The sequence below is a fragment of the Anas platyrhynchos genome, chromosome 7, assembly GCF_047663525.1.
Source record: "Anas platyrhynchos isolate ZD024472 breed Pekin duck chromosome 7, IASCAAS_PekinDuck_T2T, whole genome shotgun sequence".
In the NCBI taxonomy this organism is placed as follows: Eukaryota; Metazoa; Chordata; class Aves; order Anseriformes; family Anatidae; genus Anas; species Anas platyrhynchos.
Genome location: NC_092593.1, coordinates 27862158 through 27884201, shown reverse-complemented (window position 1 = coordinate 27884201; position 22044 = coordinate 27862158). Strand labels below are relative to the sequence as shown.

Below are 22044 nucleotides of genomic sequence, written 5' to 3'. Positions count from 1 at the left end.
TTCAGATTTTGTGAAGTCTGGCATCCAGATTTACTGAATTCTAACTGATGTCACAGTCTGAGTCATGGTAACAAAGGGAATGTTGTTCATATGTTGCAGGTGCAAATACATAGCTGGTTATATACTAATTTATAGGAGTTTGGAAATCACTGTTGAAAATTACATGAAACACTTGTTTCAGAACTGTTACGTTTCATATTGAGTGTGAAGGGAATGACCACAAGTACCTTCATATTCGAAACAAAGGATGCCACATCTAGCAAAATCTGCTGGTTAAGGTTTATTTTTACATAAACATGACAATGCTGCTGGAGGAATCATCAGCAGTATTATGGCTGAGCGAAATGAGTATGTTCTGATTTCAAAAGTTTAGGGAACAGGAATTGAATCTACTAAGATATAAAAGATTTTCCAGTTGAGTAACAGGGGGATCTTGATTCTGAAGGTTTACAACATTGAGAGTAGAGTCATTCAGGAAGCAGACTGGGTGGAGGCAGCAATTAGTGACACACTTTGGCTTGCAGGCCTTTAGCTATGACCTACGGGCATCTCTAGCAAACTGTAAGAGATCACCAGAGAGTGTCTGTGTATCAGATTCCTGCTTTGACTGTTTTGGATGAAACCTGTCTATAAAATCAGACTGAATTGTGTACATACAGGATGTTATTGAGTGATGAATACGTGTGTAATTGAGTATCCTGTAGTCTGGCTAGAATTCATAGATGCAGTTATTGTTTTAAGTGCTGCTAAAACAGTGATGGGTAATTTCTGTGTCTTTTCCTTTCAATCTGACCTGTTTCGCTTTGCCTGTAATTGTCAATACAGTTATATCAAAATACAAATTAAAATGAGACAGTTGCTTTGGAGTTCTTGAGTTGCTACAGAATAATATATCAGAATATATGAATAATGATATATTATATATTGTGTTTTATGTGTGTTTTATATATATATAACATATTCTTATATAATTATTCAGATATTATATAATTCTATAAGAATAATTAGAGGCCAGAACTTTGTAGTGGAAATTATGACTTTTATGAAGTGTTCCAGTATCTGTGATAAATCTAACATCAGTTACATTTCTTGTGACTGTGTGAAGACCCATGACCAAAATTAGTATGCTTCATCTTGGAGGGTTTACAGTTCATTGCTTGTGAAGGCCATTCTGGACGTGGCTGTGTAAGAACGCAAACTTTGCCTGTAAAGTCTTGCAGTATTATCACAGGCTTGTTTGTGTCTAATGCTACCTTAAATAAAATTTGTTTTAATGATACTTTGAATTTCTCAAAACACTTTCACCATGGTATATATGTGTTTTTCTTTACTAAATGTTAATGCGTTTGTTGATTCAGTGAAATTAGCTTAGTATTTTGTGTGTTGGTTTCTGTTTGGCCGAGACACCTATGAACCTGAAGCCCTCTGAGGCATTAATTTGATTTGCCACTTCGCAGTAGCTCCAGTGGTGTTCTGAGTGGTGCTCAGAAAAGGTGCCTGTCTTTTTCTCAGTCTGAGTTGAAAAAGATTTTAAAGCTCTGCAGGCTTTCCCAACTACTGAACTACTCAATGTAATGCATCAAAAATACCAAGTTCAGCATCTGTGTGGGAAGTAATATATACCCTCTTCTCCAAATTCGATACTGTCCAACTCGTTCTTCAGAGCTCATCTGGCTGTTAGTACTGCCTTATCAATTTTCAGTAAGGTAGAAATGAAACTAGCATATAGCTGTATTAAAGCAGGTCTGAGAGTTTGTGAATGCATAGTTTCACTTGACATGCTCACACTTTCTTTGTCAGAAAGGCTTCTAATCAGTGACTGCTTTTCACTCACAGTTCTGAATGTAGCACATCATAACACAGTTCTCTTCTATTTGTATCAAAATACTCTTCCCAAGAGTAGAAAAGTTGTTTTTGTTTTGTTTTTTAAATCTGTAATCTCCTTGTTACAGACTGAAAGTGCCTGGGCTGAAGAATATTTAGAAAAGAAGAGAAGCTCACACAAACGTTCAGCATCATGGGGCAGCACAGATCAACTCAAGGAGGTTAGGAGTGCTATTATTTGAAGTACCTTAGGATTAAGTTTATTGCTGGCACGCACTGTTACATGAATTTTCAGGAAGGAAGGTGTGAATATTATTTTACTTACTACAATGCCCAAGCTTTATGTAATAAGCAATCTGTTCATTTGGTATCAATTTCTTATAGTAATGCAGGACTGTTACAATTTTTAAACCTGAAGCTGGGGATAAGGGGAATGTCAAATGCAGATAACATTCTTTGTCAGAGGAAGAAATCCAGCAGTGACCATACTAGTTCATATATTTCAAGTGCTTTCATTGAACTTGAGATATCTTCTGGGCTTGAGCTTAAATGGTAGCTAACATGTTAAGTTTGCAAGAACCTGAACATAATTTTGTGCTGCCATTAATTATGAAAGTTGTGGTAGTAAAGAATTTTAGCTAAGTACTAGAATAAATTAATGAAACTGTGCACATAGCTGAGCGTATCTGGTGAAATCTAATGTGATTTTTTTTTCTTTATTAGATTGCAAAATTGCGTCAACAATTGCAGAGAAGCAAACACAGCAGTAGGCATCATCGGGATAAAGAAAGACAGTCTCCATTTCATGGTAACCATGCAGCCATCAACCATAGTCAGGTAAAGCTGTGCTCTTCTGGGGCGTGTTTGGTATTAATACTGGTTTTAGATGATTTCAAGGTTGTGATTTGTCTTAAAGGGAACATAAAAATATTATGTACTTCCAAATTTGTTGTGGGTTTAGGTGGATTCTATGAAAAAACTACATTTCCTTTAACTGCCTGAAGTGTGTAGGGTCCAGGATCATTTTGTTACTTGGCTAGGTTTGCTTGCAGCTCCATGTTCTAAGTTCCATGAATTTCAGATAGATTTTTCCTTAAAAGCAGGACACTAAGCTTATATTTACGTGGCCTATGCTTAAGGATAACAGGTAAATTTAATCTAAACCCATGGATTATCTTTTTCATTAAGTGTTACTGTAAAAATAATGAATTTACATGTAGAGTATGGCATGGAGCAAACTGGCAGTACAAAGATACAGACTCAAAACTGTAGCTAATGCTGATCACATTTTCTCTAGACTATTGCACTTGTTTAATCCTATGATCAACAGGTTTAGATAGCTTACCTGACAAAAGGATGGCAACTTTTTATGTACTGTATTAAGCTTCTTTTATATACTGTATTAAAAGTGTTTATGTTCTTAATGGCTGCATTCAGCCTTTTATTTTCTGCAATTTATCATGCTTTGATACTTAGAGTAGTAATTTTTTCAAAAATTGCGATGGTTAGGCCACCACATGTTCTGTATGCAGTTGTAGTTTTATCTTGAGACTTGCTGCAGTCAGGTTCACAGGGAGGTAATATTTCTAGCTGAGTTGATAGCAGATGGTGAAATACTGCATTCTTTTAGACACAAACCATTTTTCAGGTCTATTTTGCTTTAGTAAGTTTAAATAACTTAATAATATAAATATATGATAAATAAATAAATAATGATGTAGTTGAAAGAAATTGTTACTGCTGATACTGTAAATTGACAAAGTACTTCAACTGTGAAGCTTCTCTGCAAACTTAATATTCCCAATTGCTCCTAAAATTCAGTTAGCATTATTTTAATAAAAAATGTACTTTGTTGGCTGCTTCGTTTGTGTCCTTTCATTCTCCCAGAAATAATTTAGGTCAGGGAGGGAAGCTATCACAACATCAGCTGTATGGGTACTCACCCATTTTGATAAAATATGAAATGAAAAGTAGTAAAAAGAACCATACGTACAATCTTGAGGAGCTATGTTCTTTTGTGCTTCAAAAATAGGTGTCTGAGTGAACCTTTGATACTTCAATACTGGAAATAAGAAAGTAGTACAGTGTTTTGAGTTCTTTTGCACTGTTCTTAACTACTGTTTGTATAAAAATCGGTAGCATTTTTTCTGAAACCTAACTTATTTACTGTTCATTTTAATTAAGATTCATGAATCTTCAGTATATAAGTGCATCTTAAATTCAATTTATTAGTTCAAATTCTATTCTACTAGCAAGCATTTTGTGTTTAGGATTTATTTTTTTTTTAGAATTAGATTTTTGATAAACTTCAGGAATTATTCAAATGCTTTAAATGTCCAAACAGAAACTGTTTTTTCTTAGTCTTCTATGTAGTGGAGTATTAACCTAGCAGCTAGAAAGGAGAAGAGTTTGAATTTGAAGCAAGCTGCCTAGTTTGACTTCCCACATTTGATCTGGTTTAAGCATGGGTGCAGTAGAACATGCTGTACAGTAGAACATGCTTAGTGATTGCTGTAGCTTAAATCAAAATAAGAAGACAAATAGATGAGTCCTATCTGTTTTTTTTTTTTTTTTTGATGAAATTTACGGCAGTTGACGAAAGGTCTAAAAAGAAATAATACGTATGTGGATGGTCAAATACTTGTTGCAAGTATTTTATCCAAATCTGTAAAAACTTCTTTGAAGACTTGTTCTATGCTTACAGAGAATTGAGACATTTCATGAACAGCAACAGAAAATTAAAACAGAGGGACATTTGTTGTAGGCACTTGGCTACATTGGAGAATTGCATGCTATTGAACAGATTTTACTTGGTAGTTCACAAATCCATAAATTTATGTAGATAATCTTCTAGCTGTTCTAAATTAATGTCAAAAATGATCAGAGATGCTACTATTCTGAAAGACACCAGATAAAAATTCTACATACAGAAACTTGTGGCATCATAATGACGTTATTATGCTCATGAAATTTTATCTACTATATGGAGGATTTTTTGCATTCTACCAAATGTTAAAGTACGTAAATAAAATATTGCACAATGGATATTTATTTTTTGGGCTTGTGAAACAGACTATAAAATATAAACTGAGGAAAGCAGCTTTTCTGGCATTGTGTTATAGAACAAACCATTGTTTTTCTTGGTAAATTTTGTGCCAGCTGTCATGAGCCACTTGTGAAGGGAGGAAGCTACAGAAGGCTTCAAAGAGTAAGTGGAGGGCTAGATTAATGGCATTTATACGCAGCTTTCTCAGTCAGAGTGAAAATTTTTAAGTGCAGGCTTCAAGGGCAACGTTCCTAAGCTTCTGGTTCTTTCCTAGGGAACCGCTGAACTGGAATTTCTGGCATCCGCTCAGTTCCTTCAAGATTTGTGGAAAAGACTGCATATAAATGCTTGCAATTAGTGATTTTTTTTTTTTTACATTTCCAAATAGAAGGAAATTTGCAGTTGTTGATTCTACAGGATCATACAAAGATTTCTGAGCTCAAGGAATTGAATTCCTGCTAAAGCTGAGAAACAGTGTTAGGAAGTCACTGTGGTAGTCCCTTCACAGAGACTAGACTCTAACCTTTTGGAGATGACTTACTCTTCTAGTTAAACTAAAAGTAGTAATTCCAGTGAATCTATCTCACCTCTTCTTCCCTATTAGTAAACACTTAAGCTTTTTCCACAATTTCTACTAATATTTTCATATACTAGTAGAGTTTATTAGTTAAGTTTTACTAATATTTTTTAGTGGTTCTTACCACTGAAGACTGAATGTTTAGTTGTACTTCTTCCATGATTTTTTTTTTTGAGAAAGAAATTCATGCAATCTTCACGGACTAAGCTTGTTACCTATTCCTATCCCTTTACTCAGAATAAGGAAATACTTGGTGGTAAAGTCAAGTTTGTGCTGCTGGCTTTTTTTCAAAAACAATTGGATGTTTGTGTGTGTATGTACATGTGTGTGTTTTTCCTTATGCCTAGTGTTTCTTTCCACCTCTTTTTTACAGGAAGAGGCATTTACACAAAAATCATAGCCTCATTGAGTGATCTCAGGATGCTTCTGAGAGTGTTGGATTTTGAATTTATTATATTGTTACATGGTGGTAAACCTGTGTTTTTTTTTGTTTTAAGAAAAAAAAACAACACAGGTTTGATTTATTTTTTTCCTCATTAATATAATGCAGAAACTAGAAATGAGGCCAGAGGTGAGGCTAGATGGAAAAAATAAGTAGATAAGGTTTATTAAAATAATTATTCATCTTCAGTGTACTTGGCTGAAGTTACTCTGTTACTTGGTGTTAACTATCAAGCTTTCACTTTTCTGGAAAGCATATTTCTTTACTGTCTTACCAGTAGGTTGATCCTAACCAACCACTGATACGAGACCAACTGTACATAGTTTGCAGTGGATATTTTTTGTTTTGTTTCACTCTTACCATCTTATGTAGGTAGAAAAATTTAATTTTAGGATGGAATTACTGTGCATAATTCAACTTCAAGGTGATCTGATGTTAATATATGGAAGTATCAAAAGACCTTGGATTCTGTTTTAAGTTCTGTTGCTTGTTGGAAAAATTGGAAGAAGTTAGAGCATATTTCTGAAATGCCTGTGAAAAGTTCAGATTTGTCATCACCCATATTTTGTATCTCATGGGCTTAAACTGTACCCTTAGGTTTCAGAACTCTGTTCTGCACTAAACTGCAAGACAGCATGTTAATATGCAAATGCTATAGTTACTACCCTTTGTTTGACACCTTGGCTGGTTTTGTGTGTTCCAAAATCTGCAGATGAGAGTAGTCAAAAGCATCCTTGTGTTAGTGGCCTATTCCTGTATGTCACAGGTTCCATGCAGACCTTTGTGAAGGCAGTACTTTGCATGTGAAGGTTGTTCTGAGGCAAGTTGTTCCAACCCTGTGGTGGTGCCTCCTTCTCTTTCTACTCTTTGGCAGTCCAGGTTAACAAGTCACCTTCTCTTCCAAAAGAAATGTTCTGCACATGTCTGAAACATGTTGTATCAAACCTAGTGAGCTTTCTTGAGCAATTTGTGCTTTTCTACTTTAAGCACTTCAAATAGTGCTGTGGTTCTAGGAATTTGTGGTAGATGATCATGATTAAATGCTGTAGAATTCTCAGATTTAGTTAATGGCTACTGAAATCTTAGACATACATCATTCTCTAGCATACATCACTCTGCTTTCTACTTTTTAACAAGTTTGGTTTGTCGTAAGAATGTCTAAATGAAGTAACTGTATGTAACCAATCTTTAGTACCTAAATTTGTGCTGATATACCTGTATTACAAACAGGTATTGACCTGTATTTGTTCACCTGATTGTTGATCCAAGGCTTTGTTTGGAACAGTTTTGTCAGGGCTGGTTTCTCAGACTTTTTTTTGCTCTTCTCCAGTAGCTTCTATTTTCTCTTTTTAATCTAAAGGCAAGACTTCTCAAAGTCTTTCCAAGTTTGGCAGTTCTAAGAATGTTGAGTTTTTGTTGACATAAACAATGAGTCACAAGCATTTCCTGAAGAGAATTTTTGCAGTCCTTTGCAAGCCCCACTTTATAGCTATTCTAATGTTTCAGTAAGGCAAAACCAATATAATTCATAAGTTATTTTCCTATCTTTGAGATCTATGATTTTAAGTCTGCATGATAATACATACCTGTGTTAAGAACTCATGTTTACATTAATTTTTCTAAGGTCATCTCCAGTCCACACAAATTTTACATGGTTTTTGAAAACTGACATGCCAAGTCACAGTGCTTTGGTGTCTGTCTATGTACAGTCTTGGTACTTAAAGGGAAGAAGAAAAAAAAAGTTCTGAAGACAGGTGAGAAGGCTACCTTCCTTCAACCAGTAGAGATGTTCTCAATCTCAGCATATGTGGCCATTGAAGAATTTACACAGGAGTTTTACTGTCTTTTTTTTTTTTTTTTTAAGTATAGTTTTTTGTTTTGTTTTTAAAGTTCAGTGATCTGGACTAAGAGTGGTGCTGTCTTGCATTTGTGGAATATTTTTTTTTTTTCTGTGCTTGTCATGGTATTGTAGGTGATGCCAGGCTTCCATTAAGGCATAATTTTAATGAAATTACAAGTGATAAATCTGGCAGAGAAGGAAGTGAAATTACGGTATAGTTCATGCCAAAAGGAATGGGAATATGTTTTAAAGGCTTCAGAAGTACTTGCATTTGAATGTTCACTGTTAAATTTTCACTTGCAAAGCAACATAGAGCTAGAGGCAGACCGTATCAAAGGGAAGTTTTGAAACTAGATTGTTGAAAGGCTAGAAATTGGACTTGGAAAAAAAAAAAAAACACTTCAATTTAAGGCATCCATTTTAACACGATCACTATAGTTTCATGTAAGTCTTTGATACTGGGGAGTAAATGATCCTTTAAACTGAATGTTTACGTTCAGTAAAGGTTACATTCAGTAGGTTCAGTTCAGGTTACATTCAGTAAAGGGTCATTTTTGAGTAGAAGTAATAACTACACCTTTTAAATAAATCTATGTTGCTTTCTGTCTCTGGCTCTTCAGGCTCCAGTCCCAAAGAGTGCTCTTGTTCCTGTGATACCTATTACCAAATCAACAGGATCGCGATTCCGAAACAGTGTAGAAGGACTGAATCAAGAGATTGAGATAATTATTAAGGAGACGGGAGACAAAGAAGAACAGCTTGTTGTATGTATCTGCCACCATGACTGCTTTCTGTAATGATTCTGTAATGATTTTATTTTTGTTTTGAAGTTAAAAGCTTTATTTTGCACAGTTCTTGAATTAAATTTATTAGAAAAGCAAAATTCCAGACGAAAGTTATTTGAAAAGTCTTGTGGAAAGCAAAAAGAGGAGTTAAAACTTGAAAAAGAAGACAGAAAGACACAATGTCTGGTTTTAGAGATTCTGTAATTACTTTTTATTTCCTTTGCCCAATCTGAAGAAGTGTCTCCATCCCAGCTGAAGCATAACTTACCTGTTCTTTTATATTCAGATATTTTCAGAGGTAAATTTGCTGATAAAGCATCAAAAATACGGGACATGAAGACACTTAAGGGACTGTACTGTATTTCATGTGAGCAGAGCCTTAGAGAACTCGGATTGTTAAGCTTGGAGAAGAGAAAATTCAGGGGGTCCTTATCAATGTGTAGAAATACCTGATGGGAAGGAATAAAGAGGGAGCAATACTCTCCTAAGTAGTGCCCACTAGCAGTAGAAGAGGCAGTGGGCACAAATACAGAACATGAAATTTAATTTGTGTGCTCTAAGTAGAGGTTGTGGAGTTTACTGTCTGTGGAGGTGCTTAAAACCTGACTGGACTTGGGGCAGCCTGCTCTTGCTGCCTCTGCTTGAGCAGGGGAGTTGGACTAAACGATCGCAGGTCACTTCCAACCTCAACATTTCTGTGAATCTCTGAAGTCTTGAGAAATGTTGTTCTTTGTTACCAAACTTAATCTGTCTTCTGTTGGAGTCCTTTGTAATGAATTTTATACTTCGGTTTTATGAAACATGGGAAAAAAAAGTCAGCACTACTGGGTTTAAACAATTTACCAACTGGATAAGAGCAGTTGACTGATACCCTTTATTTTTAACAGCCTCAAGATATTCCAGATGGGCACCGTGCACCACCTCCATTAGTTCAGCGTAGTAGCAGTACTCGCAGCATTGATACCCAAACGCCTGGTGGAGCGGACAGGGGTAGTAATAATAGCAGCCGGTCCCAGTCAGTATCTCCAACCTCATTTCTTACCATCTCTAATGAGGGCAGTGAGGAAAGTCCATGTTCTACAGATGATCTTCTTGCTGACTCCAGAGATAAAGGTACTGTATAACTTTAAATGTTTAACAATGCTAAACTTTAACTCACTACTGCATAGGTGAACATGTAGTAATGGGGGGTTGTTATTTCCCACATCCATGGAGAAATGTTAAAAATATCTTTTTCTTTGCAAATGAATCATTTATTCCAAATTGCTCTAATTACTGTGTGTGTGCACATACTTGGTATTCTGTAATTGAAGCTTGATAGGTAAGTGAAGACTGTCCTTCCCAAACAAGTTTTTTTAAGGAATATATTCAATATATAATATATAAGTAGGAGTATACAGCGAGAGCTGGAACAGCTGTTAGTCCTTTTGGTTCTGTCAAGATTGTTTTTGTTTTGTTTTTTTACCAGAAATCTCCTGAGATACAACCTAATCTTACAATTTAACAGGAATTTGTACTGGTTTTGTTTGGTGTATGGCTCCTGCCCATTTCTTTTGACTAGATGATGACAGTACAGGACCACAGTTTCAGATCAGCAGTTAAAAACTGAAAATGTCCCGGAATGAACAGTTCGCAGAGTAACCTGTGTATGATACAAAGAAAGGGATTGAGACGAGAAAGGTTGCTTGCAAAGATTTGGAAATAAATGATTTAGTTTTTTAACTTTATAACGTTGGTAAAACAAAATGGGGTTTAATTTAAGGGTCATTTTTAGATATACTTTTTGTAGTGTTTTTATAATGACGTACTTAAGTTTTTTGTCGTGTGACATATTTCAGTGATCATTTACTCTGTTCTTGCAGAGAATGGGAATAATTCTCCCTTGCCGAAATATGCTACCTCACCAAAACCCAACAACAGCTACATGTTCAAGCGTGAACCACCAGAGGGCTGCGAAAAGGTGAAAGTCTTTGAGGAAAGCTTGTAAGTCAATCTTTAATAACATTTAACATTGAGAGTTACCTGCTGGTTTACTGATTTTTGTGTCAGATCAAAATTATTAGCCTTATTACTAAAACCATACTGATAGCCAGGTCTCTGTTTTGCGTGACTGTATACTGGTATATATTTATATATCATTGCTGGAATTGTGTGTTAAAATCAAAACTTCAGCATACTGTTCAGTTGTGTTGTGTTTTTAAGATTATTTTACACCTAGTAGCTTAGGCTTCTGCTAGTTTTATTTGTACAATCTTTTCCCTTCTCTTTTTTCAGGCTAATTCTGAAAACTTTACTTACTGACCATTTTAAAACTTAAGGGTTGGTTTCATTCCAACCAATTTTTTAATGGCCAAACCAGCATAATGTAAGACTGTCTCTTACATGGCAAATAGTGGGGAGGAACTCAAATGATAAGGCACAAGGAGTTTTACTGAGAAGCTGTAAATGCAGGTCCATCAGCTAGGTTATGTTACAGCTTGTTAGCTGTATGGCACCTTTTTTTCTTTATTTTTTCCTTTTTTATACCCTACTGTCCAAAGCCCAGAGAGGTATTACTAGTTGTGGCAAAGTCCTTTCAGCCGCCTTAAGGTGAAGACTCAAAAGCATGTTGAGGTACCTCTGTGTTTCTGGGACCTTCCCCAGATCTGAATAGTACATCCCAGAGAGCTGTTACACATTAGCGTAGACCACTATCATTCTTGTTGGGCATCTGACCATGCCTATAAAACTTGTGCACAAGTTAGAAATGAGACAAATTATTCTGCTTCCATTAGGCTGGTTGTATCTCTGCTATGTTCCAACATGTTTTAAAGACAAAAACAAAAAATCCCACACACTTTACGAGGAAGGAATATGTGTAAGTAAAATTCCTACCTGTGTAAGCTTTGAGATGATGGATGTGAGAAGCTACAGGTCATTTATGAGATAGTTATTATCTTGAAGACTAATGCTCCATTTATATTAAAACCTAAGTGAATACGTCATAAAATTTGGGAACCTCCAGGTATCATACTGAATCTACTCAGTGCAGAGTGCTGTGCATTTTAGAAAAAACAGTATAGTTTATAAAGACATTTCTGAAAGAGGTCTGAGTAGTCTTGTCTTTGGGAAAGGCTTCTTCCTTTGTTTTGTGAAACACTAATATATTACTCAGTCCTGCCTCCTCCTCCTAGGTCATCGTTAAGAAGAATCAGGTTATGGTCAGAATTGTCCTTTGTGTGGAATTGCATCACAACTGGGCTGTTAATACAATTTTTCGAAAAAAAAAATCCTCTGCCGATTTGTCATTAGATTCTTTTTTTTATTTTCATTTTGATTTGATGATCTGATGATTTGTTAATTGATACTAAATTCTTAAACAACATTTGTATTGGGGTTTGGTTATTCTTGTTTAATGCCAAGTGGAGATGATCCTTGTGACTGAGGTCTCAATTTGTAGCTCTGAAAGGTGTATGGGTGTCTTGAGCAGTAATGCTACATGAAGTACTACAAAGGCATGGGCTCTGATGTGTAACTTAAAGCATGAGGAACAATGAAGGAAGCAATGCATCAAGAAATGACTTGGATTTAGTGACCAGCTTTAAGTTCTCGGTAGTGTCAAGACCCTGAACTTTGTTCAAGTTCATGTATCACTCTACAGGTGTAGCATGATAAGAGCTTGTTTGTTTAAGCTACTAAAACAGGCGGAAGGTTGACTTCTGCTGTTAGACAGTGGGAGGTATCACTAATGAAACAGATGTCATGTTTTGAGAAGTGTCACTTTCCACAGAGCAGCAGTGCAAAGATCAACAGAAATATTGCTATGGGGATGGTCTGTTTTACAGCAGATGTTAACAGCCCAAGTAAGAAGGAGGGGAGGCATATAGTAAGTTGATGAGTCCATCTTGAAAATGAATTCCACACTGAAAATTAACTGTAGCCTGGTGGCTTCTACATTCATAGATATTCAGAATAATTTTATTTTTTGTAGCTTCAAAGATGCTTGTAATTGCCAGCATTGCAAATCTGGTTTCGGAACTGCATTCATCTGGTATTTGGATTACGCACACATAAAATACATGAATGCAACTTTTCAAAGTTCAGCTTTAATTTGATGTGATTTCTATTTGACGCTTATGGGATTTTCAACTGGTAAAAAAAATAAATAAACGAGGTTGATTTCTGTTAAGCTTGATTAGATTGGTAGGATGAAGGTAGAGGTGGATATGGCTTATAAACATTTGGAAAAGAGGGGTAAGTTATAGGCTAAAGGACAATGCTAGCAACATGAATGAGTGTAAATTTCTGATGGCTATTTTCCAGCAGGAAAGAGGCTTTGGAACAGATTCCTTTAGTTTGGTCTTCATGTAGAGTTTGACTATCATACTAGACTTACATTGCAGGGTTACAAGTAGACAGAGAAGCCATTCCTATTCCACCCAGGATTTCCTTTTCAGCTATAGCTTTCATAAAGTGTGCCTCTGAGATTGTGAAACTCTGAGTCAGGACCTAAATGTGTGTTCCATGTTTCATTCCCAGGTTATATGTACCTGATTGTGAATATCTCTTTGAGCATACTGCATTTTACTATCTGCATTGAGTTTTCTAAATAAGGTGTGTTCATCTTTCATGGAGATCAAGGCCACACACAGATGAACATGCAAAGAAGGCAGAAGTCTTGAAGAAGGGATCCCATATGATCATGAACAACCCCGAGATATGTAATATTAGAAAAATTGCTATACTAGCTTGCTTTCACAAAGCTTGCTGTATACAGTGTGTCTGTGTGCACGGGGGTTCTTGTTGGTCTGTGAAAGTTTTTGGAGAATGTGATTGAGATTTTTCTCATATATTGGATAGAACAGTTCACGGATGCAGTTTATGATCTGCAACATGAAGATTGCAGGTCTTAGATTTTTGGAGACATCCTGCTTTAAGAAAATGTTGTTTATCTTATAAAAGTAAACAAGCAGTTTAAGCAATCTTGCTGTTTGCCATGTGGCAGGAGTGTCATTAGGATAACAGTGACTAACTGAAATACTTCAGGTCTATACCTAAGCTTGTTGCTGGTGACATGTTCAGCAAGACACATTACCTGCCATTAACATAATTTGTTAAATGTTGTTTTAAAACTGTTGTGTCTATTTTTATTCTAGGCCAAAGCCTCTGCACGAAATTCCAGCCTTCTACTGTCCTGACAAGAACAAAGTGAATTTCATTCCTAAAAGTGGCTCTGCTTTCTGTCTTGTCAGCATCCTCAAGCCACTTCTTCCCACACAGGATCTTACACTCAAGGGCACTACACACAGCCTGACTGTCTCCTCCAGCATGACACCTGGTTTGTTACAGCCAATTTCTATGGCTTCATTGTCTGCAAACTCGGATCAAGACAGGATCTCTCGTGGAACAAGTACAGTAATACCACAGACCTCTATACTCCCTCAATCAGGACATATTGAGGAAGCTGAAGGGTAGATACAGATTGTCTTGAAAATTTTCTGGGCAACTACTGGGAAAAATTGGAACCAGTTGACTGGATCTTTCTGATCATGCTATTTGCATTGTTTTAACAACTTATGGCACTGTCATAATTGACCTGTTCATATAATTGACAGTTTGGTAGCACATCAATGTGCAGGATGATGCAGCAGCTGATGGCTCTGTTGCACTTTCTGCTTGTGAAGACTGCAGTTCTGTTTCTCGCCTGCTTTTTTTTTTTTTTAAACACTGGTGAAAACAAAAACTGTCATAATCCTTTGCCATTTAAAGGACCAGTTGTTGTGATGCTGTGTGTCCTTTGACTTTTTCCATTAAAAGAAAAAAACTCAAGACCAACCAGCTGACCCCATTTTGCCATTATAACCTGCAGAGGGAGGGGCAATCAAATGGTTTTGCAAGATGTCTTTTGTATGAAAATGTGTATTTTGTAACAAAGACTTTTGTGGTGTGTAGCAGATAGTGTTTAAAAGACAGACACTTTTCTGGTGACAATTCTCTTCCCCCTTTCCCCACACACACACTTTTTTTAGTTGGGAAGTTTCTTTTTACTTGGCTGTTTTACAGCTACTGGGACCAAAGGATTGCTGAAGTATTTCAGCAGTCTCAAATTATGTGACCTTGCTGAACAGCCTCAGCCCTAAACAAAATAAGACAAGTTAATGTGTTTGAAAATTTTAAAATTGAAGAGTATCTAAAAAGCGGTGTAAGTATGTGGTGTACTTTTTTTGTTGATATTGTAAATCTGTGCTTCCAGTAAGTCACATTCTTACAACTCCTTCCTTCACTCAGTTCTGCCCAGTGTTGGTTTATTGGCTGGAGAATTGCATTCTAAAGCACTTGTCCCAGTAGTGTTCCATTTGTCCATACAATTTTTGTGCAGGGGTGGGAAAAACATGTTATCCTCCTGTTCTCTGTTCTTCCAGAAAATATGCTACTTGCTTCTTACAGATTTGCTTGGCTACTTACAGAGTTGGTCAGCCTGAGTCATTAATCGCTCTTGGCACGGACTTGCTCTGTTGTGACTCATCACTGTATTATAGACCCTAGCCACATAATAATGAAATACCTGTGCATGATTCCTTCTCTTTTGTCATAGTGTTTTGTGTGTCCTTGAAAGGTGATGGTTCATCAGCCTTGGCATCCCTTGCACAGTAGTTTACAGTACCAGACACATTCTCTTTTTTTGACTAGCAATTTAGGCTGTCATGTAAAACAGGACTTTTTGACACCTAGTCTGTCCTCATACGCAGCAGTTTATGGTTTCTTTGAAGTTAAAATAAAAGGTGAAAACAGGGGAAATGGCCATTTCAAATGGAAGCTGTTCAGGAACTTCAGTGAGGTTTCTCTTGTGTTCCTAGAGCGTATTACTTGGGTTTGAGTAAATACAGCATAGATACGCAAAAAACTGCAGAGACTTTGAATACCGGTGTCATATCAACTTACAAAACGTCTGCCTTGTACCCTCTTTTACAGAGGTAGCTTCAGTAATTTAAAATTAATGTCACTGTGGATACTCTGTGGGTCTGAATATTGGTCTGTTACACATGAGCAGTTCTCACTGACTTGCTTTTATGATGCTTCCATGGAGAAGACTAAGTCCCCCTCATCGCCTCCCCCCAGTTACATATATTTGAAGATTATACTGCAAATTTAACAAAGTTGTTCAGTGCTCAATATGCTGAATTTGGTTGCAAACATCTCACTTAAAAAACAAAGTTACATGCATACCTTTGCAGATAATAGTCCTAGTTCTGATGCACACTTATTGTTCCTGTAAATTCCACGTAAATAACTGTCTTATAGCAATAAACTTTACTGATCAAGTAAGTGTAGGTCACGCTGGCCTATACAAGTGCTGCATTCAGGGTGACTTGAGTCCCTCTTTAAAACATTATGCAAAAGTTCAGTAAATGAAAAATGTACCAGGAGGTATTAAAATATTAGATCTGTTAAACTAGTAAATGAGCAGAATTTGATTTGCTATCATTCTTCCCATTAAAATAGATGTGTGCAGATGAGACTAACGAGCTCTGTTTTGAAGTAACAGCTCTGATTTACACTGAAGTTGTTGAGGGGGAGGTTTTAAAATAAGTGGGTTTGTGCATCAGATTTGTGTAATATGACCAGTTGATGGTTCTTTTCTAGGTTTTGTGGATATTAATTTCTTCTGAAACAGTTGCAGAGGAAGTTGAAGTCTAAGATATACTGCTTTAGATAGGTTGTTTAAAACTGGTATGACTGGATTCACAGAAGATGGGATCATTCAGGTGAAAGAAGTTCTTGTAAGTCTGTTTTCTATTTCTGTAGCAGTAGCTTGTAATGAGCTTCTCCATCAATGCCAAAATGCACAGTGCTTTATCAGGAGATCTTAACTGAATGGTTAAGAATTGAAGGGCTAAAGTTAACATATAGCCTTTATTACAGCCTTGAGACTTAACTGGTTTCACCAAACTGCATTCTGATGTTTGTTTTCATCAGAGTGATTCTCCCAAATAGCAGTGGGCTTTCTTAACCTGGGACTTCTTTTTTTCCACTTGTTGTAGTACTCAAGCATCTCTTTAGTAGTTCATATTCTATGTTATCAGACAATGTACTGTATAAATTAGTGAGCTGCTCTGATTTAAAAATAAAAATGAAATGTATGAGAACTTTGTTTATAAAAACAAATTGGATTCGAGACCATGTTCAATTTTTTTTTATGTACAGGATTCTGTTGATTGCTGTGGCAGCTCTACTTTAATGTGAATCCACACTAAAGACTCAGAATTCAGAAAATACAACAGCTCTTGTTCCAAGACCAGCTTTTACATGTATGCACACAAAAAATAGCCTTAAATTTCACATGTGCTGTCTTGTGCCATAGCAGAGCTGCAAGGTAAAGTATTTAAATCAATTTCAAAATAACTTTGAGAGTGTGTAGGGCTTTTTAAAAACCTCTTATGTATAGAGTTGGAATATTTGGCTTTATGGGGGTTAATCTGTGCGTTGTTCAAGCACAGTCTTAATGAAAGAGTTCAAGTTCTTTTAGCACACTTTAAAACCTAACTATGCATAGACCTAGTCAGTTCCTTGATTAACTACTTTGTAGCTTAAAAACAAACAAAAAAATACTTAAAGGTCTATTTTTTACATACAACTTGACACACTTGATAATCAGTTTTCCTGATATTTCATAGTACTAGCCAAACTGAAGGCTGGTGTCAGTGTTAATGAACACTGACAGTTGATTTTCTGAGATAAAACTGAAGGAACACCTTTTAGTGTAAGTTCTTTGTAATTCACAAAGCAGGAGGTCGTTGTAATGAAGGTCTATGCTGGCAGCTGTGACTATTGGACTCTTCAAAATTCAAGGCACAAGGACAGGAATTTTTTTAAACCTTAATGTGGTTCAGCTGTCCTTTCCTTGCTTGGTGCCATAGTGCTGTAGCAACAAATTTAAGTACTTGGGAAAGTAAAAGATAGTGCTTGAGTACATATACCTTGGAAGGAACCCATGCATATACTGGGTGAGAAAAAAGGGAGTGAAAGTTAAATAAGTAAATGACTGCTGTGTTTGCTATTGCTTTAAGTAAAGCAGCTCTTAAAAAGTATGTTTACTCTCAGGGCTATTTGTTGGTTTGTTCTAAAATACGATTTACTGAAATAGAGTTTGAGATTGTTGAAGGACACTGAAACTGAGCCTTTAGAGAAGAAGAAAACCTTTGAAAATAGGTTCTTGCATCGTTTTTATTGCTATAATATCTGGAAATGTTTTAAATGTTAATATTACATGCCTATTAACAGATACATTTGAAAAATCTTAGTCCTACCGTATATAAAGCTTATTGTTTTTGAACTTGAGACTCAAAGAGTTAAAAGTTACTAACTTCTGAAACAAGGGACATGTGACCTTATGAAAAAACATTGGTAGTGAGGAAAAAAATGAAAATCATATCCATTAACCTTTCTTCTGCCTCAGGCCTAACTTCTTGTTGTGTATTGAGTTTAGTAGAATTCAGTGACAGTAATTCCTTGCTGAAGGTCTGCTTGTTTAAACTATATGGTTTGATACTTATAAGGTGTTTTTTTTTCTAAATGGATGGACTTGCAGACTTTTCTTCATTCAGAATTGCTGCACACTTTTAATATATCTTCAAAGCAAAGCTTGTATGACATTCTTGTTTTCATGAAACTAATGTAACTTGCAAAAAAGACCCTTGATACCCAAACACTTGAGAATGTCAGGACTGTACTTTCTCCATATAATTCTGTAGTTTAAGTGCCCTTCATCAAATGCCATAGTCTAAAGATGTTGCGGTAGCTTAGACCAAAACCAGGTTAGTATCTATTAAAATAAATTTTTAAAAAAAAAAGCTCTTGAAAAGGTAATGGAAAGTTCACGTTTCCTAACTGAGAGGATGGAAAACACTGTGGAGAATTTATTTTGTTAGTTTGAGTTGATATGAGATTATTTTTCTAAACCTGGCTCTACAGGAAAATAAAATGACCATTAATTGCAAGATGTACCTGTATATTTTCTTGACAAGAATTTGTGTTTGACAGCTTTGGGAATCAGTTCTGCTCTTGGCATTTTGTTTAGACAAGGAATGACCTAAATGCATTGTTTTGAAACTGTTAGACTTTGCATGTCAAATGGGGAGAAATTGTTAACTATTCATAAACATTTGGTGAAATTCCAGTCCTGAGTCCCAACCAACTGCAACAGTCTTTCTGAATGCTCCAAATGTAAATGAAGTTCTGTTACTGCTTTCTTGATTCATTGTATGTCATCAGTAAATACTTAGGTATGGTCTTTCCTTAATAGTTTTTCACTCGGATTTGTATTTGACTATGAGACTTCTGTAGTGTTGACAGGTCTATCTGAATTGCAGAAGAGGACTTGGCCTGAAAGCACTGGAAGTTACATTTCATTTATTATTACACAGATTCATCTTGAAACAACTTTCTTTGGAAAATCTAATAAGCTAAAAAAAAATAAAAACCCTCTCTGGACACCTCATCCACCCTAATTGTCAATGTGTTAATGGTTTAGTGAAACTATTGCTTGGCTTTATTCTAAATTATCTTTCATTTGTTGAAACGTGCAATTCTTGAGGGTAGCAGTCAAGGGCTGTCCAAAACTGCCATTAGATTTGTCTTTGTATGAGATTGGCTGATACGTTTTTCTCTGTTACACTGTGATAAACTTATGGAGGTGTTCTTGTGTATGTTGTACTGATCAGTTACTTGTTGCATGTAAGGCTGTTTTTGTAAGCAAGGGGAATTCCAGGGATGTTTTGCAAAAAGGGCCTATTCTGAGATGATGTACACTGGTGTAAAACTGGAGCAGCTCTACTAATTTCAATGGAATTCTTGACTTACACTAGTCTTTGCTATGTGTAGTTATGCCAGTACTATTTTGCACAATGTTGTTTTTTATCTTGCGTTCTGACTTGTGGACTGTTTCTACTGGAAACAGTGAAAATTTTACAAACTGCAATAGTGGAATGTTTTTGGGATTTTTATTTTTTATTTTTTGTCCTAAAATAAAGTCATCACTTCCAGGTATGGGCTGATTTTGTTTTTGTTTTTAGTATTGAGAAGTTTTGTGTGCTCTGACAACCTGAAGATTTGCATCAGGATTTACCCTGAAGGTAGTAAGCATTTAATCCAAATAAAATATGCGTTATTAGCCCATTCAGACAAAATTCACGAGGGTGGAAATCTGATTAATCCATATTCTTATTTCTGCAGTGCATCCTCACAGCAGTCATGCTGAGTCATATGACTCAGTAACATAAGTCTTCCCTGTCTTCATCTGCAGTAGGTTTGGTCAGCTCCTGAGCACTTTGCAAGTCCATTATTGGAGGAAGATGCTGCAAATCATGGATTTTAGCAACAAAAGGATTCAACCAGTGTTCTGAGAGTAAAGGTAGAGAGACAAGACTGAGGAAAAAAGACCTGGATTTCATTGAACCACAGAAGCATAGAATGATTTGGGTTGCAAAGGACCTTAAAGACCATCTAAGTCCACCACCACCATCCGCCATGGACAGGGACACCTCCCACTAGTTCAGGTTGCTCAAATTTTCTGCTGGTGAACTCGTAACTGCTGTTCAGTAGAACATGGCTATCAAAGAAGCCTACTGGGGAGGGTACTTAAGATGTTTGTAGACATAATCTCTCATTCTACATGCTTCTGATCACTAAAATCAAGCCTCTTCATTCATAAACAGGATTTGGAGCCAGGGCTTCTTTACACTAGAAGCAGTGGTGAGCTGAGTGAGTTATGTGCTTAAGGTTTTGCTAGCTGTTGTATTAAATTTAAGACTAATTTGTCTAGAAGGCTTGGAGCAATTTCCCTTTCTGCAAAATCATTGCAAGCTAAATTTCATTCCAAAGTGAAGAGAAAATTAGTAAGGCTTTCCTGAACATTGGTAAGAAATTGAAGGGCTTCCAGAGTGTACACCATAAAACACATCTGGCTTATGTTTTTCCATCAGTAGGAGGAGAGTTGGGCCAATACACGTGACAGCAGCATCATGATTCAAATGTGTGCATTTTATAGCAGGGTCTGTGGGCAAACTTGTGCCGAATTGATATTATTTGGTTAAAATTTAAAACGAAGTGTTCACATCTTCTGAGAAGTTTGGAGCAGAATACTAGACACTGCTATATTTCTGATGTTTTCTTACATTATATTCTTTCCTACCTGTTCTTCAGTCTGCAGATGTTTAACTATCTCTAAGTGAACAGGTCCCGATTCTTTATTAAATATGCTGTGATCACATGCTCCATTAAACTATTTCTTCCCTAGTAATTTGAAGTGTGGTAGCAATGATTTTATGCATATGAGAAAGAATAGATGATTTTACTGTAAATTAATTTTTAATATCCTTTTTGCCATACTTTTTGCATACTATTTCCTGTTACTTATTTATGGCTTCTAGAAACAGTTTAGAATTACTTTTACTGCAGACTGATTTTACATGCAGTGCAGTATACCTTGGTATCTCCTCTAAACCTACAGCAAAACCAAGCAAAGCAGAAACTCCTTGTTAACATACCCTTTATTCTGTGTTTCAAGGACTCCGTGTAAAACTGATAAAAATGAAATATATAAAAAAGCTTAGTGTACCACTAAGACTCCCTCAGCAATAGCAATTCACCAGTGCTATAGTGCCCCCATTCCCCAGCAATCCTGTTCCAATTTTTTCATTTGACCTCAAGTACCTGATTCCTTCTAGTGTTTTCCATCCTGTTTTACCAGGCATGAGTGGGTGGTTCATGCTGTAATTACTGGGTGGTCCTTTGCATTTTAATAGTAATGGCTGTGTGGCTGATTTTTATCTATGGAAAAAAAAAAAGCTACTTAAAGGGCTTTTCAAAATGGGAAAGGTACTAGATATTAGTTTAGAAGAAATCTGTTTACTGTGAATGTACTGGAGAAAATCGTGATTCAAAGGCCACTTTGTTCAAAGTAGTATTTTACACACCAGACAAGTGGTCTAACAGATCGCAAATATCCACCAACTTTTAATGCTAAAATTTGGTAATTTTTTCCTACTGGTTACTTCTGTGTTTAAATTCTTATCACACCTTCTATTATATGCAGGTAAACTGCAAGGTGTACTAAGAAGCTGATGAAGATAGTCTATGAAGACAAAAATAACTGAAAGAGTAACTCTGTGTGGTGAGCTGTGACAGTCCAAGTCTTGATTCACTGTTTTAGTTGTGTTCGTCAATTAAATAGCTGTTCACTTTGTTTCTTCAGACAGAAGTGAGCTAGAACCAGGCAGGACGCCAGTTAGAAGAATTTCTCAGGTATGTTTTCTGTTAGAGTTAGGATTGACTGTATAGAGAATTGGTATAGAAATTATAGTCTGAGGGTGCTTGTGTTTTGTTGTTTTCCCTTGTTGTCATCTTGTTTCCTCTTGGGTCTCTCCTCAGCTTCTGCAAATTGTTATTGTCTTAACATATTCTTACCGTAAATGGTATTTACAGGAGCTTTGCTCAGCTGCCAGACGTGTACGGGATTCAGAGCTCTGTAGGGTAAACTTAATAACCAAATAT

The 22044-nt window shown here is 36.2% G+C and overlaps 1 protein-coding gene across 6 annotated transcripts in view; it reads left to right on the top strand.

The window, feature by feature from the left end:
• FAM117B (family with sequence similarity 117 member B) overlaps nucleotides 1-19539 on the top strand; it is a 29237-nt gene extending 9698 nt beyond the window's left edge. For 4 of the 6 annotated variants that reach the window (XM_072041109.1, XM_072041110.1, XM_072041112.1 and 1 more), the window contains exons 3-9: nucleotides 1953-2045; nucleotides 2548-2661; nucleotides 8350-8493; nucleotides 9402-9627; nucleotides 10377-10497; nucleotides 13650-13964; nucleotides 16138-19539. In XM_072041109.1, coding sequence (XP_071897210.1) covers nucleotides 1953-2045; nucleotides 2548-2661; nucleotides 8350-8493; nucleotides 9402-9627; nucleotides 10377-10497; nucleotides 13650-13964; nucleotides 16138-16153 — 1029 coding nt within the window. In that variant the 3' untranslated portion in view covers nucleotides 16154-19539. Of the gene's footprint in view, nucleotides 1-1952; nucleotides 2046-2547; nucleotides 2662-8349; nucleotides 8494-9401; nucleotides 9628-10376; nucleotides 10498-13649 lie in introns of all 6 variants that reach the window. The other 2 variants (XR_011810715.1, XM_027461468.3) reach the window with 2 other exon arrangements.
• The last annotated feature ends 2505 nt before the right edge of the window (nucleotides 19540-22044 follow it).